At 36.8% G+C, this 26,606-nt stretch overlaps 1 protein-coding gene and 1 pseudogene across 1 annotated transcript in view; one reads left to right on the forward strand and one right to left on the reverse strand.

The window, feature by feature from the left end:
* The window catches only part of LOC101570286 (transmembrane protein 45A), a 113,635-nt gene extending 100,471 nt beyond the window's left edge, over window positions 1-13,164 (forward strand). The window contains exons 5-6 of the mRNA XM_004636587.2: window positions 5,708-5,853; window positions 12,970-13,164. Coding sequence (XP_004636644.1) covers window positions 5,708-5,853; window positions 12,970-13,063 — 240 coding nt within the window. The 3' untranslated portion in view covers window positions 13,064-13,164. The remainder of the gene's footprint in view (window positions 1-5,707; window positions 5,854-12,969) is intronic.
* Window positions 13,165-21,370: 8,206 nt separating this feature from the next.
* LOC105742902 lies at window positions 21,371-22,268 on the reverse strand (annotated as a pseudogene).
* Window positions 22,269-26,606: the final 4,338 nt, after the last annotated feature.

A 26,606-nucleotide genomic window follows, 5' to 3' on the forward strand; every position in this document is an offset into this window, starting at 1 on the left:
TAATCTTTTTATCAGATATGTGATTTATAAATATTTTCTCCTATGCTATGAGTTGTCTTTTCATTTATTTAATAGTGTCCTTTGAAACACAAAAGTTCTAATTTTGATCAAGTCCAGTTTATGTGATTTTTCTCAGGGTTTATTCCACTTTATTTTTTTATAAGCATGAAACCTACATCAAATTCCAAGTCATAAAGCTTTGTTTTATTTATTTTAGGGTTTAGCTCTGATAGTTAGATCTTTGGTCCACTTTGAGTTAATTTTGTACATATAAAGTGAGTAGAGGTCCAAAGCCAATGTTGCCAATATGAAATCCAGTTAGCCCAGCACCATTTGTTGAAGGGATCCTTATATCCTCCAGTGAATGACCTTAGCACCTTGTTAAAATCCAATTGAGCATAGATCTATGGATCCATTTCTGTATTCTTATTAATATTTCTTTGTACTATATGACTGTCTTTATGCTACTACCAGAATTTTGGTTACTATAATTTTGTAATGAACTGAAATAAGGAGGTATCTGCCCTCTAACATTGGATTTTATTTTCTCTTTGGTTATTCTGGGTTGACTGCAATTGCATATGAAATTGGCAATCAGCTTTTTTATTTATGCAAAAAAGGCCATTAAGATTTTGATAGAAATTCCATCAAAATATGTAGACAGCTTTGGGTGCTTTCATAATTTGAGCAATATTAAGGCATCTAATGTTTGTAAATGAAATAGCTTTTTATTTCTTAAGATTTTCATTGATTTAAGCATTGTATGGTTTTTGATATACAAATTCTGAGCTTCTTGCATTTTATTTTATTTATTTTATTTTGGAGAAAGTAGTAAGAATTGATACCAGAGGCTTGTGCTAGCTAGACAAGCACTCTATGACAGAGTTACTGCCACCCATGGAATTTCTTGACTAGATTTATTTATGTATTTCACTCTTTTTAATGTTGTTGAAATTGGGATTATTTTCTTAATTTCAGTTTGGGTTGTTCATTGCTTTTCTGTAAACATACACAACTGATTTTTTGAGCTGATTTGCAACATGCTAAACTCATTCAATAGCTTTTATAGTATTTTGGGTAGGTTCTTTTAAGATTTTCTCTATGCATGTCATTTGTAAATATAGACAGTTTTACTTTTTCCTTTCCAATAGAAAGATCATCCTTTTTCCCCTAATTACTGTGGCTAGAATTTCCAGGACAATGTTGAAAGAAGTGAGGAAGCCTGGCGTGGTGGTACATGCCTGTAATCTCAACACTCAGGAGGCTGAGGCAGGAGGGTGGTTGTAAGTTTGAGACCACCCTGGCTACAAACTGAACTCAAGACCAGCCTGAACTACATAGCAAGACACTGTCTGAAAAAGAAAAAAGAAAGAATAGAAAGAAGAAAGAAGAGAGAAGAAAGAAAAAGAAAGAGAAAGAAAGAAAGAAAGAAAGAAAGAAAGAAAGAAAGAAAGAAAGAAAGAAAAAGAAAAAAAAGGAAGTGAAAAAACAGACATCTTTTAAAATATTTTGTTAGTATATGTTTGTGGCATATAACAATTATACTCATTTGGGGTGATTAATATATATAAATCATATTTTGATCATTTTAAATCAGCCTCACACGTTTCCCTCTCCCCTTTCCCTATGTTTAAATGTATACTTCACTGTTACTAAAATCGTTTGTTCTTTAAATTTATGCTTTGGGTTTCTCATATAAGAAGAACTCTAATATTTTACCTTCTGTGTCTTATTTATTTTAACATTAGGATCTACTTATTTCCAACAAATGATTTAAATTTACTCTTCTTTATGGGTAATACTCCTCTGTGAATACATACCATCTATTCTTTATCCATTTATCTGTTCATGAGTATATAGGTTTTCCATAGCTTAGCTATTGTGAATTATATTGCTATAAATGTGAATATAAATGTATCACTCTAATATGATGACCAGATAGGTATGGTTGAGTCAAATCAAGCTTCTATTTTTGGCTTTTTGAGAAATTTTTATACTGATTTCCATAGTGATTATACTAGCTTCCATTCCTACCAACAAGGTAGAGGAGTTTTTCCTGTCCCCAGCTTCACCAGTATTTGGCTTTTAGTCCTTGATTCTAGCCATTCTTACTGGACTAAAATGGAGTGTCAGTGTTGTTTTGAGTTGATTTCTCTTACAGCCAAAGTTGCTAAACTTTTTTAAAAATATTTTTATTAGTTATTTGCAGTTCTTCTTATGAGATGTGTCTATGCACTTCCGTTGCCAATTTTTGTATTGGGTCTTTTGTTTTGGGAGGCCTAATTTAATACCTAGAATATACATGAATGCATTTTTCTACATACTACTCATCTATCAGAGAAGTAGCTGACATAATCCCATTCTTCAGGTTGGGTTTTCACTATTGATTATTTCCTTTATATAATCCCATTTGTTTAATTCTTGGTATTTTAGGTTTCTTTCTTTCTTTCTTTCTTTCTTTCTTTCTTTCTTTCTCTTTTTTTTTTTTTTTTGTTTAATTCCTGTCCAATCTTGCTATCTAGGTAGTGTTGGCTTCAAGGAATTAATCTGGCAGTGTTCCCTCTCTTGCAATTTCATGGAAGAATTTGAGAAGTACTGGTGTTAATCCCCTGAACTTCTGGTGAAATTCAGTGGTGAATCCTTCAGGTTTTGGACTTTAACTTTGTTGGTAAAGTTTTGAATTACTGCCTCAGTTACATTGCCCATTGTTTGCCTATTCAGGAATTCCTGTCATCTTGGTTTCATTTTGAAAAGTTTTTCATGTCTAAGAATTTGTCAGTTTCTCCTTGATTTTTCTAGTTTATTGAAATATAAATTTTCAAAATAGTGTCTTAAACTCCTGTGATATCAGAAGTGTCTGTCCACAATTTTCCGTCTTCTTTTCCAATAACACTGATATGGATCTTTTCTATTTTTTTGATAGGATTAAAGGATTTATTTTATCTTTATTCTCTTAAAGAGACAACTGTTTGATGCACTGATCCTTTGTATTATTTAGTCTTGATTTTATTGGTTTCTCCTGTGATCTTTATAATTTCTTTCTTTTCTACAAGTTTTGGATTTGGTTCGCCCTTATTTTCCTAGGCCCTTGATTTGCATCTCTAGGTTATTTATCGCACCAGAAAATATGCTATACTTGCTCAAAGCTATAGATTTCCCTATTACAGCTACTTTCATTGTGTTACACAGGTTCTAGAATGTTGTACTGCCATTGTTATTTCATTCATTTTCTTTTTTATGTATTTTAGTACAGGGTCTCAGGATCTCATTACACACTTCGGACTCCTAATAATCCGCCTGTTTTCAGCCTCCTAAACACTGGGATTACAGGCACGTGCCACCACACCTAGTCTCAATCTCCATCTCAGTGTGCCCCAGGGGCGGGGTAGGCACAGCATGCCAGGGGATCATACCTTGGCCCATGCATCTGCCTAAGCAGGCACTTTAATCCACTGAGCTATGTGGCCAAAATTTGTTGCCCGATTTCTTTTTTCTACTGATTATTTTAGGAATGTATTAATTTCCATATTGGTATAGTTTCTGTGGTCTCTTTTGTTGTTGATTTCTAGTTTTATTTGATCCTTAGTTTTATTCCATGGTGACTTGATAGAATGCAAAAAAGTATTTCAACTTTTTGTGTTTACTTAAAATGCTTTATGGCTAAACATATGATCTGTTTTGGACAAAGTTGTGAGGACTGTTAGGAAGAGTGTATATTCTGTTGTTGAATGAAATACTGTGCTGTATATTTCTTTGTTTAGTTTTTGCTTGTTTGGTCCCTTTGTTAGAGTGTAGGATTAAAGACCCTACTATGATTGTATTGGTGTCTACCTATCCTTTTACATCAAGAAGGTTTTATCTTATGAAATTGGGTATGCGGACATTTGATGCATATATATTTGTAAGTTTTTTGGTGGGGATACTGGAGATTGAACTCAGGACCTTGTGCTTACCAGGCAGGAGTTTATGCTGCTGAGCTACCTCCCTGGCTATATTTGCACTTGTTACCTCTCTTTTAGCAATACACAGTGAGCTTATTTATCTCTTCCAATCAATTTTGGCCTAAAGTCTACTTTGTCTGAAGTTGGCATAGTTATGACAGGCTGTTTTAGTGCTCCAGTTGCATGGAGTATCCTTTTCTTCCTTTCACAGTCAATCTATGTGTTTCTTTACATGTGAAGTGTCTCTCTTCTAGGCAACATATAGTTGAGTTTTGTTTTTTAATCCAGTTTGCCTAAACACTATTTACATTGAGGGTGTTACTGAAAGGTACTTATTGAATCATATCACTGTTATTTTTAGTGATGGGTCCTTCCTGTTTTGCTTTAATTTAGCTAATGGTGCAGTTAGAGTTAGATGTATTCTTTCCTTGGGGTTCTATGGTAATTTTGGCCTTACTTTTTGTGTTTGTTAATTCCCTTGACTATTTTGTGCAGTGCTTGTTTTGTGGTCATTAATTTTTTTTAGATTCTCTTTTCATTATTTTATTTTATTTTTTTTTCTCTTTTTTTATTTCTTTTTTTATTTTTCAACAAATAATATACTGCATATATTCTTCTTAGTGGTTAATTGCTGTACAAGATGCGGACTTGTGATCCTATTTACAAACACCATTAGAACAAATCATTCTATTCATTAACAGAATGTAACTATATATCTATCCCAACCACTTTGAATACACAGATACAAAATGGACATTCATCTATATACCCCATTTTTTCTAAGTTCCGTTATTGAATATTATAGGTGTGTAAACTCAGCAAAATATTCTAAAAGAGTCCAGTAGCCCATAATAGCATTGGGTCTTCTGTTTAACTGGCAATGTCAGAAATTATTGACCTGAGTCCCCCACAGCTCAACTTAACAGCATGGCTTTATTTCTTATAATTTCGTCTTCATACTTTTCTGCTGGATGGTTAAGACCAAGGTAAAGCAGGACCTATGCAACAAGAGTTGTAGCTTTTTGGTCTGAGAAGGTCAGTGAAATGCCCTCAGGATTTGTCCTGAGATCCTGTACCTCAGATTGTAGAACCTTTATTAGTGCAGCCATGTGGATGAGTCACGGCCAATGCTTGGCCAATGTGCTCTCTGTGAAAGCCTGAGAGAGTATCTTCTCCCCATGTGACTCTCCTTAGGCCCACTCTATGTCATCGCCTTTTCATTATTTTAAAGCATAATTTTGCAAGATATACTAATTTTGGCTGGAAATTGTTTTCTTTTAGGGTTTGAAAAGCTTCTTTCCAAATTCTCCAGATCTTTAAGATTTGTGTTGAGAAATCTGAAAGCAGAATCTTTTGATTGTTTCTGATTATACAAGGAATGCTTTCCATGTTTTCGTAATTAATGATGTTATTTGTATACATTCATTAATTTTAGAACATTTTTGTTCTGATTTTGAAACAGCAGAGAAAAATGGTATAATACAGAAATGCAGAGCATTTAGAAACTTCACCCCTCCTCAAAGATAAGCACTTTTTGTTTTATGAAAATTGATCATTAAGTACTCTTTTAGTATTTTTTCAAGTGTATAACTTGGTACATATTGTATATATTATTTGTACATTATGAAAATAAGAAGTAATACTAATGTTTTATTTGTGATACCTCAGATAATTGGAATTATCTTAGTTACCAAGTATTTGGAAATGTACTATCTTTGGAAATTTGTTGGTTAATTTAATATGTGTTTTATGGCTTTGAATTTTAGGTTGCTTTTGTCCTGTATCCCCCAAGTGGAGGTCCTGCATGGAACCTGAGTGATCATGAAAACATTATGTTTCTCACCATATGCTTTTGTTGGCATTATGCATTGGCCTATGTCATTATTGGAGTGAATTATGCTTTTGTCACCTGGTAAGTTAGTGCAATTTGTTCATGGAAGAAGATTCATTCTTTGATATACATGTGTGATCAAACTTAATATTTTTGAACTCAAAGTTCAAAATTTTCTTTTCATTTCCTGTCACTTCATAAGACAGAGTAGTAGGTGAAGATTATCCGTAAATACAGATGGTGTCAGTAAGAAGAATACATGCTAGTTTGAAAGTGTAAAAGCTGAACAAAGTTTCTGCTGTTCTCCAACCAATGAATCACCCTTTATCACCCTCTTCCATGTGCTGTGTGCTGCTTGGAATGATCCACCTAGTCTATAGTAAATCTTCCTTTACTTGTGTTTATATAGTCTGTGTATAGTAGTTCCTAAGCTTAAGGCCATTTCACAAACTTTTATGAATTAATTTTGAAAATGTGCTAATTTTGACATGAACTCTATTATTTCTATAAGTTATATGGTACATTTTAAAGTAAGAATCATGATACAATGTTCCATGAGAAAGTGAGAAGCAATCAACAAATTGATAAGAACATATTTGCATAGTTCTGCTGCCTATTGTCTGTACAGCTTCAGGACAATTATGTAACCACAGTAAGTCTCAGTTTTATTTGTAAAATTAGGATAATAATAGTAGTTAAGTGAGAGCATGTGTTTAAAGTGTTTAAAACTTAATGAGAACTCAATAAACATTATCATCTCCTTTCTGGTGCTGTTCTCCTCCCCTTGCATTTTCTTTTTCCTTTCTCTTTGGTATAAAATATTGAGGTTTAGATTTTATTCATGAAGAATTTTTAGCCGTATGATTAGGGCTAACTTAGAGAAATATGCAACTAAAATTCAGAGCACCTAATGGAAATAGTAGAACCAAACATTGCTAGAGTTTAGGGAACGCTTCTTGGAATTGAAAATTAATCCTCAACTTTCAAGGTAGGTGGGAATAAATGACTATTGTTTCTTTCTTTAAGATATCTAGTGCCAAAACCTGATGATTTAGCTAACCCCAATTATCCAGTATAAAGGTATAATCCTCCAGAATTCAATCCTGCTTGAAATGTCCTGTTTACAGTGTTGTATATCTACAGTGTTCAACATGGTAGCCACTTGCTGCTGTCGAACATTTGAAATGGGGCTAGTATCACATTAATGTTATGTGCATATGCAGTTAATTTAAAGAACCATATGTAGATACTGGCTACCATATAAAACACTGCACATCTAGCAGATTCCTAGAATGCTAGAGCTGCTTCAAGGCCTACTGGGGTCTCAGCTTCTGTTATAACCAGCTTTCATTCTTTATAGACATGAGCTTGAAGTCACTCCTCCTGCTTTATGGTTCTTTGTGTTTTATGGCTGAAGCTGCTCTGACACTTAGAAACTATTTCTGATGCTTAGAAACTATTCTATTGTCTAATTCCCTAAAGTTATTATTAGGCTTTGAGTCTGTGATTGTCTCCTTTTAAGTTCTTTGGGTGCCAAGATAGTTTACCTTCTCATTGCCTGATTTTTACTTACTTCTGTTCCAGTCTCCAAAAGCGTGTACATGAGTTCATCATAGAGGCTGTCTCTGCCATCGAGTGAAACAACCTCTTCCTTTATTGTTCTAGGCTGACATCTGGGCCTCATCTCCTTAAGGTCTGGGCAGCCTCCAGGAATAGTGCCAGAATTCAAGAAAACACTCTCCCCCATGTCAGATCCCCTCCAGAGCCAGAAGAAGATTATGATCTCTTCCTGTTTCAAAAACCTTCATAAGAGTGATGTACTTCTCATTTATTTACAGTTCTCTTGAAACCAAAAATTACATTCTTGTTTTTAAATCTCTCCCTGGCCTGCCATGTGTCATTCTAAACTTTGTGAACACATATCTCCCTTTTCTGATCTACTCACATCAATGCACATGTCTTCTATGAAAGCATCTGTGATTTCTCTTGGCCTTGCTCATCTGTACTTTTGTATCCACTAGACATTTTAGCAGCTGTGGTTTGTCTTGTACTGTTAGCCACTAGGTCAAATGTGTTAGTCTTCTCTGCCAGCTAGATTTTTGTCTCTTTTTGAAAGACCTGCTGGCACACTGCCAAACATAAAGTATATGTTCTAAACATTTTCTGGCTGTTTTAACACATATGTGCTTCAGGAGTACTTAAATATAGGCTTCATTTGTTGAGAATCATGTTTTATATGCTTTCTTGTTTCACTCTCATGCTGCTTTTGGAAGATAAGTCCAAGAGTTCAAACTTTCTAAACATTTTTATAAAACAAAAACAACAGCTTTAAAATGTTACAAAGATTCAGTACTGCCTGTTAGTGAGGTCACATGACTAGCTCTTTGTCTCAGTTACTTTTCTCTCATTGCTGGGACAAAATACCCAACACTCAGAATTAAGGAAGAAAAGGTTTATTTAACTCACAGTTACTGGAGGTTTCAGTCTATACTCAGCTGGTTCCAAGGCAGAGCAGCACATGGAAGACAGCAGCCATTGATGGTGGTGGAAAACAGCAAAGAGCAAAAAGGAGGAGCTTGTGGCTGCTAGCTGGCCTCTTTTCCCTCCCTGCATTGTAGTGCAGATTATTTTCCCCAGGTGGGTGTAGCATTCACACCCATAATCCCAGAATTAGATCATGAATTAATCACAAACTCTAGAAGCCTGCTCCAGTGACTGCCTGAGGCTTTTGAGGAACAACTGAACACAAACTATAATATTCCACTTCTGGACCCCCAAAGACTCATGCACATCCCTTTATGCAAAAACACATCTTAGTCCATCACTAAGAGTTGCCAAAGTCCTACAGTTTGAGCATTGCTGAGAAGTCTAATTCCCAAGTCTCCTCCAAGATCTAAGGCAAACTCTTAGCTGTGAGCCCCTATACAAATGAAAAGTTAAACACTTTCAACATTCAATGGCACAAGAAAAACATTATCATTCCAAAAGGTACAAACAAGGTGACACAAAGCACTGGAACCAAAGGAAGTCCAAAATCCAGAAGGGCAAACATTAAATTCCATGTGGAACATCCAAAGCAATCTGTGGAAAATTTGTGAGCTCCACATGGCTCCACCTGTATGGCACTGCTCCTGGTTGTAGCTTCCATGGCTTATCTCTGGGGCTGGCTTTGCTCCCTGCTTACAGCTTTCCTCAGATAATCCATGTTCCTGGTTTTTCCAAAATTCTGGAGTTTCTACTGCATTTTAGGCTTCTCTTTCTCTGATTCACACACTGCCCTCCCAGGGGCACACTGTCTAGTCTCCCAGGCCTTCTTCTGAAATCTAGATCGCAGCCTTATTAACCTCAGAACTGTGGCATTCAGCATGCACACAAAACCAGTGCTACATGGATAATGCCAGGGTCTGTTGCCAGCTGGTGCAGTAGCCAGGTTTTCTTCTTGCTTGGCTGTAGGGATCAAATGCCTGGATCACTGAGCACTCTGAACCTTATTCTGAGGAATAGATTCTCTATGCCACCACAATTCTGGAACCTGGTATGGTTGCCACTGCCATTCTGGAACATGGTGCTTTCTGCTTTTCTTCTCAAAGCAGTCTTTTGCCATTGCAGTTTTGAAACTGCAAAGGGTGGAGACTGGCATCCTCCTTGATGCCCCCAGGCCATCCTTTCCATTCTCTTGTTCTTTCTCACCAACAGAGATCCTTTCAGATCTATCTTTTCATTACACAGCTTTATTGGAGCTTCCTTTCTGGCCAAATTCACATTTTATGTCATCCTGCTGGGCTCTTTGCTCTTAATTCTGAACATAAATCTGACTAAAAGCCCCCAACAATAGCCATGCCACTGCCTCAACATTTGACTGCCTTGAAATTTCTTTTGTAAGATTAATCAGCTCTTGAACAACATAGTCAGGTATAGTCACAGCCATGACCCTACTCTTGATGCCAAATTCTTAGCTACTTTTTCCTCATTGCTGAGACAAAATATCTGACATCAAAATTAAGGAAGGAAAGATTTAGCTCACAGCTTGTGGAGGTTTCAGTCCATACTTGGCTGGTTCCAAGGCAGAGTGGCACATAGCAGAGGGCAACCATTCATGGTGGTGGAAAACAGAAAAGAGCAAAGGGGGAAGCAACAGAAGCTATCTTTCTCCTTTCCTTATGTCCTATTCAGGCTATCTGCCCCAGGGCAGGTATAGCACTCACACCCATAATCCAAGCCTTAGATCATGAGTTAATCACAAACTCTAGAAGCCCTTCCCAATAACTGCATGAGGCTTTGGGGGGATAACTAGACACAAACCCTAATGCCCTTTTAGTCCTGAATTTCATCAGTCTTAAAAATTTGCTGATCAGGATTTAACCATGTAGTACTTTGTAACTATTTCACATTGATTATGTGTTAAAATATTATATTGAATTTTTTTGACGTAGTACTGAGAACTTCACTGAAGTCTAAGTAAGTTATGAATTCGTATCACTTCTGCAGTATCAGAAAGATAAAGCTGTGCTTCTCATCATTTAAGAGGGATAGGTGAAAGACTGCCTTATCCAGTTCCATACCCGCAGGCCACAGGGTGGATTATCTATTTATCTATTAGTCATAGGTGAGACTGAACTGTGTAAATCTTATTAGGTGCTTATATTTTATTTCACATTTAAACAATGCTGTTGTACAAAACTACAAAAGCCACCCTTTTATGAATAGAAAAATGGTTTCCATTTCTAGATGCATTTTCTAAGCAATGATTTGTGTGAATGATTTTGAGCAACACGTAGAAAAGTCCAAATTCCAGGCATAGGGTAGTTTCCTGGAAGTGAATCCACTCTCTCAACTCTATTTTTTTTGTCAGAAAATAAGAATACATGAAGAAAACATGTGAGATCAAGGACACAGATGCACTCTGATCCCAATTCTAGGGATTTGTATCATTTTAGTAACTAGCTATTATTAATACTTTTACTGTGTTACCTCAGATCTCAGTTTGACTTACATGGTTATTTCTGCATATGCAGAGCTTAGAACTGCAGTAGTCAGATAAAGCCTGCTAAAGGTATCTGAATGTGTCTCAGCTTGGTGTCCTGTAGCAACAGCAGAGGCACCTTAGAGAAAAGGAATGGGAAACAGGAAGAGTCATTAGAGTCTATATTAACAATTATTTTGCAAGAGGTAGTCATGAATTGTTTTATTAACCACAAGAGTCTTCAGGAATGAAACTAATGATTCACATAATTGCTCAATTGCATTTCACAATTTGTGTAATATGGAAATAATATGGGTTTTTTTTAAAGACAAGGTCTTGTTATGTATTTCAGAGTAGTCTTGAGCTGATTATGTAACCCAAGCTAGCTTGAAACCCACACATAGAGATCCTCCTGCTTCAGCCTCCTGTATGCTGTGAATATAGGTGTGTGCTACCATACCCAGCCCAACATCTGGTTTTTATTTATTTATTTTTGGTAATTTAGGGAAAGGTCTACAGGGTGTTTAGGGTTTAAATTCTAGGTTGGACTCATAGTGTATCTCCTGTTTACAGTCTCCCAAGAGCTGGGATTACAGGCATGAGCCCTGGGGGCAGGGCAACATCTGGTTTTAAAAGTTGACACCAATCTTCTTCAGTCTTTGGCTTGTTAGAGAGTGCTGGCCTTTCATGGGAACCAGAGTTGAAAGGTTTGAGGCCATTGGGTTCAGTATCAATAGTCAATTAATAATTAAGGAAAATGATTTTCAAGACTTCTCTTGACCCCTAAATCAGCAGGTTTTATTGATACTGCTCAGTCATTGTTTTATGGAGGAGTTAATGCTAAATTAGAAGTGACTGAAGAATTAATTTCTATGAAAAAGGGATTTATGTGAGCTTCTGGCAGATTTTCTCAAGTAAGAAATGTCAGATGTGTATTGAGCCACTACAGTGTATTAAACATTGGTCTAGATTCTGGTTTTGGTTAGGGTAGCAAATCCCTGCTCCTAAAAAGCTTTAGTGGGATTTAGAGCACAAGTAAAGTCATGACATTCTATAAAGACAGTCATAGCTTCATCAGAAGAGAAAGTAAGAAATGTCTTAAATCTTTGTCCTTTGTAAGTCCTTAGTTGTTCTTGTGTGGTTAAACAAAACTGACAGACAGAGGGAGAGGGAGAGGGGAGGGGAAGGTGGAGGGGGAGAGAATGAATGAGAAGAGGAAGAGGAAGAGGAAGAAGGAGGAAAGGTAGAAAATGAGATTTAAGGTCCAGGTAGACCAGGAAAGTTTTACTTGAAAGGAAATAACTTTGATTTGGTTTATCAAATTTGTTTCCATATCCATATGCATCCCTGGAAATTGTTTTGTTGATGTACTTGTGGTAAAATGTCTGTATGATAATTGTGTGCAGGAAAAGTTTTGCATAGTTCTTGTCCTTTTTCTTGCATCAGGAAAGTGAGGAACCTGCTGAGCTTTTGTCATTTAGAAGCTTCAGATATTCTAATCTCAAAAGTTATAATTCCTGTCCTGCCAAATCTAAGTTTAGCTTCTCTGAAACTATGAAAATAGAGATCAAGGACACCTCTCTGTACTTCTTGGAAAGGGCCACATGTGGTTGAAGTGCCTGTGACACAAAAAAAGGCTGTGTCTTTCTACCAAGTAGAGGTTGGAACTGAGTCCAGAGACTTGTCTTGGTATGAGACTTGTCTTAGCTTGTCAGATTTACAGGAGGAGATGGCTTCCTGCTCCTCCTTTTCAGGAGAGAAAATCTTTGAGCAAGACCAGTTAGGTGTGGTTTTAATGAAGAAATTCCCCAAATCTCAGTGGCATTTGGGATTGCTACAGCCCAGAGATTCTCTTGTTCATGTAAGAAATTTTGAATGTTATTTTCTAATGCCAACTTACAGAATCACATAGCCAAGCATGGTGGTGCATGCCTATAATTCCACCTTTGTGAGAGACTGAGATGGAAAGATTGTCAGATCAAGGCCAACCTGAACAACAGGTTAGCCTGTCTGAAAAGAAAAATCACATAATATATTTGAAAGCTACATTTTTATCTGTTTACTTATACTACATTTTAATTTACAAACTTCTCCTAGCTCCAAAGTGATATAAAACTGATTTTTTATTTTGTACTGTCTCTACTAGTTACACAAAACCTGTATCTTGTTGCATTATAGTTGTATATTAAGTTCATATTTTAGACATTAACAAAAATGATTTTTTTTTTCTTTAGGTTGGTAAAATCTAGACTTAGGAGACTCTGCTCCTCAGAAATTGGACTCCTGAAAAATCCTGAACGAGAACATGAATCAGAAGAAGAGATGTGATTTTCATGGGCAGTCAATCTATTTAGATAAACATTTTCCTTTTTTGCACTGTCTCTGCTCATTATTTTCTTTCTTGATCATTTGAGAAATAAGTGGCTGAAGATGACTTTGTACTGCTTGTGTTTTCAATTTTGTTGAAACATTTGAATTTGAATGTTTTGTTTTTAACTTTGAAATACTTCAGGGGATAAGTTCATTTTATGTATCATTCATATCATGGTATTCAAAGTGTAGACTGATTTTTCTATCAGCCATAGTTTGAGAACTGTACTATGAAAAATGTTTATTTGCCTTACAGATGTATGTTCAATGTTACTGGGGTTGATACCATTTGAACTTAGTGAACATGGAATTATAATTGTTCATCCTTTCTGCTTGAATGAGAAATAAATGAAGGCATATAAGTTAGTGCAGAAACCTCAAATCTTTGATTTGTTGTTAAACTATACCTCACTTTTGCCTGATGTGGAAGTTACATGACACAGGAATTCTTTTCTGTGAGACATTCCTAACAGAAGTATCTGAGTTCTGACTAAGGAAAAGTAAATCAAAAATTTTACTGAAGAGCATGAAAAAGATGATCCTCAAGACATGTAGTTGCAAAGCCAATAGACAGTGTTAGTGGTGTTTTCTGTAAGAAAAAAGTTATAGCATGGCCACTATGCCAGCTCCTCCATTAAAGTAGATATAGGGTTAAAACAAGGAAAGAACTTACAGAACATTTGAATAAAGTGTCAGAATCTTCACTGACCCTGTTGACAAAGTAGTTCCTACTGGAGATTCAGGCAATCTCGGTTCTGGTTCTAGCCTTATCATTAACTAGCCACCATGTCTGTAGTAATCAGCACATCCTTCTCTCTAACATGAGAGAATCGAATTGAGAGACTTATGGACCTCTTTCTTGGCTGTCACATTTTAGAAATCTTAGAATAGAAACATGTGCACAGGTATAAAGACCAGTCTCTGCCTGAGAAAGAAAGGAGAACAGTGGGCCTCCTGAGGAATGACCACATGTGGAGAGGAGACAATCTCATGGGCCGATGGAGCTTCAACATGGGGCACTTCAACCTGAAGGTCCTTGCATTCCAAAGCACTTACAGTTCCAGAAACTGCTCCATCTGGTACCCATCACAGTGACACAGAGAGTGAGGTGAGTAGGCTCTTCCAGCCCAAGAACTGGACACAGTCATTTATTTAGGTAAGGTTTGAAAAGAACAAATGTGGGTGCTCAAGTGTTTATCTTGAATAATGCAATAAATATTCATTTTTGTATAAGAAAATGCTCACACACCATGGTCCCCTGGGAATCACATGTTCTGAGCAAGGTGCATTCAATATCTGAGGTCTGTTCCACTCCAGCAATGTTCTATGACTATGGCAAATCTGAATTTCAAAGAAATTAATGTAAAGGCAGATGCTATTACTTGACACTAAAGTTGCTGGTATAAAAGTCTAAGCAGTGGCCTTAGAAATTACTGGTGTAAATAAGATTAAGCCTGGAATTTGAAAACTAATATTAATGTTCTTCAGTTTTTCCAGTCTCTGTACAGAGAATACAAGGAAGAGGCAACCTAGTGAGTTCTCACAAGAGGAACATTTAATTCATGTCTAAGAACAGTCTGGAGGTCCCTGCCTCCTTTCCTGAAAGTGAGTTTTACAGCCATTGATGTAATTTTACAATTATATTACTGGATTTGTATTTTATAACTATGATTTTTAATGAATGACATGAAAAAGTAGTAAACTGAGATTAAGCCAAAACAGAAGAGTCTGGTATTTTTTCTGTTAGAAAGTACTGGGTCACTAGGTAAAATCTGTTAAGGTTCTGATTTATAAAGAATTCTATTCCAGTGAATTTTCTGAAACCATGGAAAATAGTTTATGACAAAAATATGTGAAGTTTTAACCCTATATCATAAGATGAAAATTATCTTCTGTCTGTTCCTATCAACCTGTGAGTATTAATGGACTCATTCACCCAACAAGTGTTCAAATCAGTTTCCATATGCCAAGTGGTACACAAGAACCTGGGAACAAGGCTGGCCTGATAGCTCAGTGGACCAAAGCACCTGCTTAGGTAGAGCACAGTGGCTGGGGTTCAATCCCCAGTATGCTGTGCAGGATCCCCCACTCTCCACCCCGTGGGGCACGCTGAGAACAGCAATTGAGACTGGGCATGGTGGCTCATGCCTATAATCCCAGCACCTGGGAATCTGAAAACAGAATCACTACAAGTCCGATCTACATAGTGAGACCCTGTAGACCCTGTCCTAAATACACAGAAATAAAAAAAAAGAACTTAGGAACATAGTGGTAGTCAAAGCAAAGTACCCACTGTGATCAGTCACCAAACTTAATATCATGTATTTGACACACAATAACCATGTCAAATATATGTCTTGTAATTGTGATAATGATATGTAGAAAAATAAAGCTGGGAAGGAAGCTAAAGAATGATATGATGGGGCCATGATACCTTTTTCCCTAGGATGTCCCTATCTCAAAGTGTCTCTTCAATCATCTTGGGGAAAAAGTACTCCTACCCCTACCTCTCCATCATTATTTAAGGTTGTAATGCAAGTTGAACGCTAAACTCACCCAAGATTATTGTGTTGGAGCCTATTTGTCCCTTACATCAAAGAACGTTGTATGTACAGCTTCATAATACACATCATTTTTAGCCGCTTATGGAACTTTTTCAAAGCAGGTCATCTTTTGGGCCATAAAGGTCTTAATAGATATAAGAAAATTTCTTGGATTTCATCAGGAAAGAATGGGGTAAAACTAGAAATTAACAATAAGAGAAACTACAAAAATTTATACAAACACATGGAGATTTAGCAATTTACTTTTCAACCATTAGTGGGTCATTAAAAGTATCTATGGAGAAATAAAAAAAATTCTTAAGACCAAAAAAAATGGGAATGTTCTATACCAGTATATCTGGGATATAGCAAAGGCACTTGCAAGAGGAAGGTATTTAACATGTCAGGGCCAAAGTCATCTAAAGAAAAAGAGTAATGCTGGCGGTATCACAATACCTGATTTCAAAATATACTAGAAAGGTATAGTAACTGAAAAAGCATGATACTGGCTCAACAATAGACACATACTACAATGGAATGGACTGCAGCATACTGAAACAACAAGCTAAACTGTCATCTGATTCTTGACAAAGGGGCTCAAAACATTCACTGGAAAAAAAAAAGATAGCCTCTTTAACAAACGTTGTTGAGAAAACTACATATTCACATGTAACAGATTGAAATTACATTCCAGTCTCACAAAAATCAGTTCAAGATGAATCATAGACCTAAGTGTAAGACCTGGAATGTTGAAACTGCTAGAAGAAAACATAAAAAACGTGTTTGTAGGCACAGATAACAAGTCTCTGAATGGGACTCCCAATGCAAAATAATAACAAGGCAACAAATTGGACTATATTAAGTATCAGCCTAGCGAAAGAAACAGTCAACAACGTGAAGAGACAACTTATACAGTGTGAGAAGGTGTTTTCCAGTTTTATGAATAGAGTATTTAAGGAAGGTAAAAAAAAGAAACCCCCACACACATACACACACAAAATCTTACCACAGATGGTTCAAATTATTCCTGGGCAAATAAATTGAATAAATTTTTCTCAAAAGAAAGACTACAAATGGCCAATAGATACATATAGGAATGTCTAAAACCTTTAGTCCTTAGGAATATACAAATAAAAATAGTAAAATACAAATTAAAACTACATTGAAATTCCATCTCACCAGTCACAATTGTTATTATTGACACTATAAAAATAGTAAGTGCTAATAAGGATGTGGGAAGAACAGGAATGCTTCTACACTGTTGGTAGGAATGTAAGTTAATACAGCTACTGTTGAAATTAGTGAGGGCTGGGGAGATGGCTCAGTAGATTAAGTGCTTTTCTGGAAAGTGCAAGGGTCTGAGTTCAATCTCTGGTTCCAAAAAGAAAAAGAAAAAGAAAGAAAAAAGAAAGAAATTAGCATTACTTGCTTCTCAACTTTTGTTGTCACTATTCTTGTCACATCCAGTGGTCAAGCCTGTTCAGCAATCTAAATGCTTCTTGTATCTGGATATCCATTTTTTTTTTCCTAAAAGGCAGGAAGTTTTCTGCTATTATTTCACTGAAAAGATTTTTCTATGCCTTTAGTCTGTACCTTGGTGTCCTCTTTTACACCAAAATTTAGTATGTTTCATATTTTAACAATGGCCCAGAGTCCTTGGATAATTTGTTCATAATTTCTTGTTTTTTTTCTTTATTACTCTTTGAGTGTGATAATCTATCAATAGCATCTTCAAGCCCTGTAATTCTGTTTTCTTGATCCAGTCTATTTGTGAAAATTTTCACTGAGTTTTTTATTTGACATATTGCATTTTCACTTCCAAGACTTATATTCAATTCTTTTTGAGAACAGCTGTTGGTTTAACTGATTCTTAATATCCTGCATTGTCTTCCTTAACTCATCAATTGCTTATTCTTTTTAAAGCCATTGGTAATTTAAAAAGTTGGCTTTTTGAATTCTTTGTTCATATTTCATCCATTTTTATATTTCCTCATTCAGTTACTAGCAAGTTATGAGCCTTTGCAAATCAAATTGTCTTGTTTTTCATACTTTCTATATTAGTGTTGATATTTGTGCATCTGTTAGGGTGAAAATCTGCACCAGTTTTAAGGATCTTCTTAGTGGCCAGCCTTTTTTGGAGGCTTTGATCCCAAGTACTCCTGAGAGAAGAGAAAAAAAACTTGTAATGGTGGAAACACACACACACACACACACACACACACACACACACACACACACGATGTTGAAATATAGTAAAAGCTAATTAAAAGCAAAAACTGTACCACTGTTAACAATGAAAATCAGGGACAATTAAAATATAGACTATAGGGTTGGCCAGATAACTCAGTGGACTAAAGCTTAGGCAGAGTGCAGTGGCCGGCACTTAGGATGCTGAAAACAGGAGGATCACTATGAGTCCGATCTGTGTATTGAGACCCTGTAGACCCTGTCCTAAATACTAAAATATAGACTATAGTAAGAGGCTAAGTATTAATAAATGTTAAAATTAGTAATAATAAAATAAAGAGTGGGGCAAGGGAAAGTGGAAGAAGGCACAAGATTTACAAAGGAAGATGAGAATGAGAAAAGAGATATAAAAGTCCAGTTAAAGAGTAAAAAGTAAATAAAATTAGTAATGAGAAATAACACAAACAGAAAAATATTTTTAAAAAATTTAAAAGAAAGGAAAATGAGTTCCCAAATGTATTTGCATTCAAGGCCTTTGAATTAGAGAAGGTTCCTTCTAGGGTCCCTCACATTGGACTCTATCCAGGGGAGGACCTGAGTCATGTCTGGGGCCTGATGTAATGATTTCTGACCCGTGCTCTGCCTTTCTTGCCAGGCAGAAACAGGTATGGTGTGTTTTCTGTTTCAGTGCTCTGTTCACTCCAGCTGCTTTTTATTATTTGTTTCCTTCTGTTCCTTTGTTCATCTAAGCCACTGCTGTCTCCAATTAGTTTTGCAGCATGTGAGCTGGCTAGGTTTCTCAATCCTCTCAGAGGCTGCTGGACTGTGCCTCCAGGGCCTGGAAAATACCCAGGCAAAGCTAAATCCCCAAGCACAACGTAGAGGGAGAAAAGCAAACAGACAACTGAATTCTGTGCTGGAGGGGTCAGTGACGGGAACTAAGCAACCTTCTGGGAGTGATCCAGCATTTGGGATGCTGCCTCTTCCCTTCTGAGGCTGGCCTTGCTCCTTACCCCGGAGAGCAAGGCTGCCCGTCATCATGGCCTTTGCAACCCAAGTGCCCTGCTTAAACATGTCAGACAGTCTGCAACCCATCCCCTAACTATTTCTTGTAGCTGTTTCCCATCCTGTCACTGAGGCAAAGGGTCCTCAAGGATCCTGAAGCCTGGTTGTTCTGTAATTCCAATTCCTGTAATACCTAAAACAATAAGCACCCTCTCAAATGACTCCTGGGTACAGCAATCCAAAGCATGATGTGTACTTCAGTGGACTTTTTTGTTTTTCAACCTTTGCCTGGCATGCAGGAAGAGTCACTTTCAGATCAAATCTCCACATTTGAAATAACTGGAATCCTCTGTTGGCTAAGACTGCTGGTCCCTCATCTATCACCAATGGATTCTGGCCTTCTTCGGGTTTACCTTGTGCTTGAAGGGTAGGATAGCCCATCTCCCATCCCTCAAACCTGCGCTAGCTATTGCTACTGCCTCACTATTTTACCTGCATTGTCATTCTGTTTCTCAGTGCTTTGAGATTTCCATCTCTTTCTTGATTTTCAGGCTCTTCCTCCTTCCTCACCTTGGAATGCAGCTTTTCTTTTCTAACTCATCATTCTTCTCATTTCCAGAGTCACATGGAGGATCTTCCATTCTGGCATAGCAATCAAAACTTAAAATTTTCTGAATTCTTAATCTTAAAAATCTAAATCTATTAATGGTAAAATTAAGTGTGAGAAAATTGAAGCTCTTATACAAACTCCAATAGTGTACCAATGCAGTGAGATTTCAGAAAGACAAAGTTTAAATTTCTTAATCAATAGCACATTTATACAAGATTGCAAAACTAAAATTTTTTTAAAATTATGAATGTGTAAGACAGCAAATTGGTCAGGCAATGGCCGTGACTCATCCACATGGCTGACACTGACAAAGGATCTACAAACTGGTACAGTGTTTCAGGGTAAATTCTGAGAGGATTTGACTGAACTTGTCAGATACAAAAGTTACATTTCTTGTTTTATACACGTCTTGCTTTATCTTGGTCTTAACCATCCAGCAGAAAAGTATACAAATGAAGTATAAAAAGTAAAGCCATGTTAACATGCTGAGCTGTAAAAGGCTCAAGTCAACAACTCTGACATTGCCAGTCCTATGGTTAACCCATTACTATATGGACTACTGGACTATGTGGCATTACTTTGCTGAATTCACGCACCTACAATATTTAAATGACAATGGAATACCCATCTTTGGCAAAACTAAACAAAAAAAGGGGACACAAATGAAGAACCATTTTGTATCTGTATATACAAAATAATTGGGATAGATATACAGCTACTTTCTTGGAATTCAATGAGAAGAAAGACTTGTACTAATAGTGTCTGGACAGGATATCATGTCTACATCTTGTGCTATGAATAACCACTACAAAGAAAACAATATGCAATGTATTAATTATCAAAACTGTCCTACTAATTGGTTTTGAAACGGTCTCATTGCTATTTGTTTCTCAATAAAATTAATAAAAATGTTATGAATGTGCAAAATGATAATGTGTATAATTTCCTTAATATAAAACATCTAAATTTCTTGTACAATATAACAGGGAATACATAGGAACCGGGGCTTTTCTTTATTTATAGGGTTTTAATTACATCTTCAATTTCACTGGCTGATACTGTTTCATTTAGAATTTTTATATCTTCTTGCTTCAGTTTTTGTAATTCACATCTATCTAGAAGTTTGTGCATTTCTTCTGTTGTTTCCATCTTAGTAGAATACAGATTCTTAAAGTAGGTATTAATGAACTTTTGGATTTTTGCAGGATCTGTTGCAATTTCACCATTTTCATTCATAATTGCATGAGTTTTAGTATTTTCCTTAACTTTCACTCTATGTCTTTCTTTTTGAATGCAGTTTTTTTTTCCTTTTTTTTTTTTTTTTCCGAATGCCTTCAGCTCAGGTTTGGCTGGCTTGAGTTGCGGGGATTGAACCTCAACAACCTGAGCCTGACTGCTTTGTTGAAGAAGTCACTTAAAGAACTGAGCTAAGGGGCAGGCCCCCTACAGTTTGTTTCTTTATGCAACATATTGTTGGGTCTTTTTAAAAATCCTTCTGCCAGTCTGTTTCTTTGGATTCGTGAATTGAAATCATTTACATTTGATGATTATAATTGATACACATGAACTCATCCTTGTATTATTTTTCTGTTGATTCCCTTTTTCCTCTGTTCAGTTTGCTTGCATTGTCTGGTTGATTCATTCTATTGATATTCAAGCAATGACAACCTTCATTATCTTTTTTTATTTTTAATACTAAGCATTTTATTTTATGTTAGCACCCTTGTATATAAAATACCCCCGTGAAATAGAAACTCATGAAAATCCAGAGAGGTAGATGTTAAGGACTGACAAATGCAGAAGTTTGTATGTTATGGCACATGTTAAGAAAGGGAAGGTTTTGTACAGCCTTTAATTTTCTTTTTTATGACTAGTCATTGGTCAGTTAAAGTCATCTGGGAAACTCGAAAATTCTTTTAACTACAAAAAAGAACAGACTTCCTGAGGTCTGAAGGGATTTTTACGGGAGGATATTCCAGTCAGCAGAGGATCTTGCTGAGCATTCTGCAGGCAGGACTGTGCTGTCTGCAGCGGCCTGGGAAACCTTCACGCGGTTGAGCCTGGTCTCCAGCCGGAGCAGCTCAACCACTCTGCTTATGGCGGCGACGCTGGAAGAGCTAGACAAGGCGCACACGGCCAGGAGGCGAGGCGTGCGGGCGGGGGCGGGACTCCGAACCTTCCTTTGTCATCTTTTTTCTCAAATATATTTCAGAGTAGTTTGGAGGTCAGTAATGTCTTCAAATGTTCTTTATCATGAACGTGTCTTATTTCTCCATTGATTTTGAAAAAGAGTTTTGTGTGGTACATTAGTATGGGCTGGAAGTCATTTTCTTTTAGGGCTTGAAGTATTTCACTCTACGCTCTCTTTGATTGAAGGTTTTGTTTTGAGAAGTCTTCTGCAATTCTAATGGGCTTTCCTTTTTAGTCAATTGTTTCTTTTTTCTTACAGTTTTTAATATTTTGTTCTTATGTTGTATTTCTGAAGTCTTGACTATTATATACTATAGTGTAATTTGTTTTTTTTTTAAAGAATAGATCACTTTGTATTTTTATTTATTTATTTATTTATTTATTGTGTGTGTGTGTGTGGCCAGCTCAGCCCACCAGGGGGCGAGGCTGACTGGCATGTGGTGCTGGGGGATTGAACCGTGGTCCTTGTGCTTTGCTTAGCTTAATGTGTTCTAAGTAGGTGCTTTAGACCACTAAGCCATCTCACCAGCCCTAGTGTAGTTTTTAATCATAGCAAATTGAAGTTCTATATGCTTTACTTATCTGCTGTAGGACAATTTTTCCCCGTGCTTGTGAACTTTTCTGCCATTACTTCTTTGGATAGAGACTAGAGGAGCACCCCAGTAATCCTTGGTTTGCTGATCTGTGTCTAAAACATATGCATAGCTCCCGAAACACAAAACAGTTAACTCACTCACGTAATCAAGGAGCTTAGCAATTGGGACGGAATGAGTTCTTTCATCTGTTTAGAAATATACTCAGTTTCACTTTGTGAAACGGATTCTAAATTAACAGCCTCAGAGTTTTGACTCTGAGTATGAAATAAAATAAAATCATTTTAACTGAATGTAACTCAGTGTGTACTTCATCCTGGAAGACTCCAGGGTGGGGGACAGTGCCAAGCAGAAACCAATGCCACAGTTCTTTAATCTGTTTAGAAATGCATTCAGTTTCACTTTGTGAGACGGATTCTAAGTTAATAGCCTCAGAGTTTTGACACTGAGTATGAAATAAAATCATTTTAACTGACTGGAACTCAGTGTGTACTTATGCTTTCATATTATGCTCCTAATACATTTTATTTTCATACCTATATTATAATAACCATCCTTCCACCTGCATCTCAATTTAATTCTGAAGATTTTCAAAGCCCAGGTGAAACTTTTTCTCTTCTGTTACTTTATACTGCCCTCTTCTGGCAATAAAGTCTTATAGCAATAGAGCCTAAGAACATTGGTTCATACACTTTTCATTCTTGTAACTGTCTTTATTCACAAATTCTTCCACCTACACTATAATCATCTAAAGAGAACCATATTGTTTGGTCTCTGCTGTAGCATCTATAGACTCTTTCTCAAGCTTTACCATTGGGCAGTGAACTATAAACACAGCAAAGTCAAAGGGAGACACAGAAAATGGGGGTCTAAGATGTCTGTACTAAATGATTCTTAGCACTGTGATAATGACTTATCCAAGATCCTGCTGTCAATATTGGCCAAATCAATAAATGATTCTAACACTAGAAGTGAGCACATTTTCCAGTTCACAGACTTCAGCTACATAGTGAATGATTCAATTCTGTTTTAGATGGACTTGCATTATTGTGAAGACCATCCACCACATTCCTGACACATAATGTTCATCTAGAGGAGGAGATGCCAACTTTGGTAAATTTCTCTGGTGATTTGATTCTGGCCAGAGATCTAAGAGAGAGATAGGCAGTACACGGATGGCTAGGGCACAAGAAACTCTTCATCCGTTCTCACTTCTCATTCCTCAATAAATGTGTTTTAAATTTATTCCCTATCTCTTGTGCTAAGCATGGACAATACTTAAAGTCTATAGAGTGAGCTCTCCTGCAAGAAGGGTGGCAGTGATTCTTTCTTTAGTGACAGAGGATGAAGGGGCTGAGGCCTGTGGCTGAGCCCGGTGAGCTGTTAGAGCCAGTGGGGCCCAGACTGAGGTCCAGACCTACTGGAAAATCTTCATGGTAAAGAGGGGGCAGGAGGTAACCTAGAAGGACTAGTCCAACTGGAAGACTCCAGGATGGAGGACAGTGCCAAGCAGAAACCAATGCCACACTCTCAATAGAGAAGGCAAAAGCTTGGGACACAACACAAGACTATCTGACACAGAAGAGATATCTAAAGAACAGAGAAGCCTCCTCAACCCAAGGGATTAATTATATCACAGAAAATAAAGGCAGAGTGTGCATTACATTTTTAATCTTAGATTTTAGTGTACTAGTACTATGATACACTTATAGGTACTGATATGCTCCTTATTTGTCAAATGAATGTGTTGAAATCATAATACCCAGTACCTCAGAATGTGGTTTGGAGATAAGTATAGTTATTCTAATGTTGTTAAAGATGATACCTTATGGGAGTAAGGTATCTCCAAATCCACTATGACATAGGTGTTTATAAAAAGGGGAAATTTAAACACAGATACACATGTGGATACACACAGAAAACATGTTTTTGGTGTTTTGTGTTTTTTTTTGCAGGACTGGGGATGGAACTCAGGACCCCGTGCTTGCCAGGCAAGCCCTTATTCTACTGAACTATCTCCCCTGCCCTCATAATGTAAACAAAAAGACCAACATCATTGTGATTTATGTACAAGGCAAAGAATACAAAATATTGACAATAAACACCAGAAGCTGGGAGAAAGGCATGGAATAGATCTTTCCTTAGCACCTTTGGAGGTGGAGGAGGCATGACCCTTCTGAGACCATAGTCTCGAACTGTTAGTCTTCAGAGATGTGGGACACTAAATCTCTGTTGTCTAAACGTGACTTGTAGTATTTTATGATAACAGCAGTAGTGAACTAATACAGCTCCATTGCTTTAACATTAGTTTAAGCTTAATATTTTAGGTTTCAAAATAAGGTACATAACTGAGCTGGGAAGTGATATGCTAAAGAGAATTCCCTATCATGTAAGAAATGAAAGGCATTAGATAAAGATATTATCTCCTCAGGTATTTTTTTTTTACCAGCCATAAGATCCATTATGTGTTGCAAGACCTAGGCACGTAGCTTGGCTATATATTTAAAGATTTATGGCTCCATTTAGTTGGGAAGTTTCTTCATTCACTCTGGAATAAATACATGATTTCTAAGCATAGGGTATTAATGTACAGGGTTATTAAGAATTCAACATGCAAATTTGGGAGTTGAGGAACACCTATTTGTGCCTATGTTGTCATACCAACATTCTCCAGGTGTAACTCATATTTACTCTCATAGAGATACTTTGCCAATTAACGACTTTTGCATTATCTTTGGCAGCCTTAATATTTTATACATCTTCTCTCTGCCCAGATAAAAAAATTCCTTGAGTATCCTTACATATCTACTACGTATCTTACATACTATTAAGATTTTTTGCGATGACGGGCCTTGTTTGGAAAATTTAGGATGCCTTTGCAAAATGGTCCTGGCATTTGTTCTTGAGAGTCATAGACCCAGTAAGATCTAGATATGTGCAGATAGTATATATAATATATAATACATTCTTATTTGTAAATATATAGAAAGGAAAGGAAGGATGGGGAGAGAAAAGGGGGAGGGACAAAGAGGGAAACAGAGAGAGACAGACACAGACAGAGAGAGACAGAGAGAGAAACAGAGATAGAGACAGAGACAGAGACAGAGACAGAGACAGAGACAAAGAGACAGAGAAAGAAAGAGAGTGAGTGAGAGATTGAGATTCATGATTCACTTAATGAATTAACTCATGCTGTTAAGAAGGCTGGTAACTCTCTTATTGGCAGGTTATGCCAAGACTCTGGTAAGAGTTGATACAAATCCAGGTCATCTTACCGGCAAAATTGTCTTTTGAGATGCCAGTAATTTCTCTAGAGGTCTTTTAATTTTTTGATGAGGTATATCCACTTTCAGTAATTTGTTTTAGTGAAAGGCTGCTGATTTAAATGTCCCATTTTAATTCTCATCTTAAAATATGTTCCCAGAAACATCTAGAATAATGTTTGGCAAAATTTCTAAGTAATATGGATTACCCAAGTTTACAGTTACAATCAACCTTTAGTTACAATCAGCCTTTATAGTCCCAAATGATTCTGGGCTCCCTAAATTCATGATTTTTATAGCCTACTTTAACATTAAATCTGAGCTAGCTTTGTGACTTCCTTTGACTTATATACTGCTGCAGAAGTGTGCATGAAGAAATTCTGTTCTAGGTCTTGATTTGAAAAGTCTTATTTTCTACTGCTGTTGTCCTGAGCTCCAGCCTCCTTGTAAAGAAAGAAGATTACCCTGTTAAGGAGCCTTCATGAAGAAGAGCTCTAGAGGAGAGAAGAGCCTGGTATCTTCTCAGTCATCTTAGCCGAAATCCCAGGCACAAAGATCTGGGATGGATCCCCCAAGTGTGCAGGTGACTCAGATAAATAAATATGTGGAATAATGGGATCCTTGTCCAATAAATGATATCTGTCTTAAATTACTAAACTGTGGGATTTCCAGTTAGGCAATGATAGATAACCAATAACTTATGACAAGGATTTCATTAAGATACATTACATGAAAAGATTTAAGATCCAGAGTATTTTCTTAATATGTATAAATGTTGTCACTATTTTATACAGGTCATTGTGAACAACTCAGTTTTTCTCAGCTCAGTGTACAAATTCCTACTACTTTCAGAAGGAGTAATGCTTACGTGGGTGTTGTGGCTTATATCTAGAAATTGCCCCAAAGCCTCAGGCAGTCATAGGAGGGGCTTTTCATACTAGATCAGGCGGTTCCGTATGTGTGATGCTGGGATCAAGGGTGTGATTCTGAGGCTGCAATGCTAGGTGCAATGCGAGGATTATGGCTGCCCATCTCGGGTGTTTGTGATGCCTGCCCAAAGGGGGCGGGGGGAGCCTGGATAGGATGTAAGGGACAGAAAGAGCGTCATCT

This window comes from Octodon degus, unplaced genomic scaffold (genome assembly GCF_000260255.1).
Source record: "Octodon degus isolate 3935 unplaced genomic scaffold, OctDeg1.0 scaffold00081, whole genome shotgun sequence".
Taxonomy (NCBI): Eukaryota; Metazoa; Chordata; class Mammalia; order Rodentia; family Octodontidae; genus Octodon; species Octodon degus.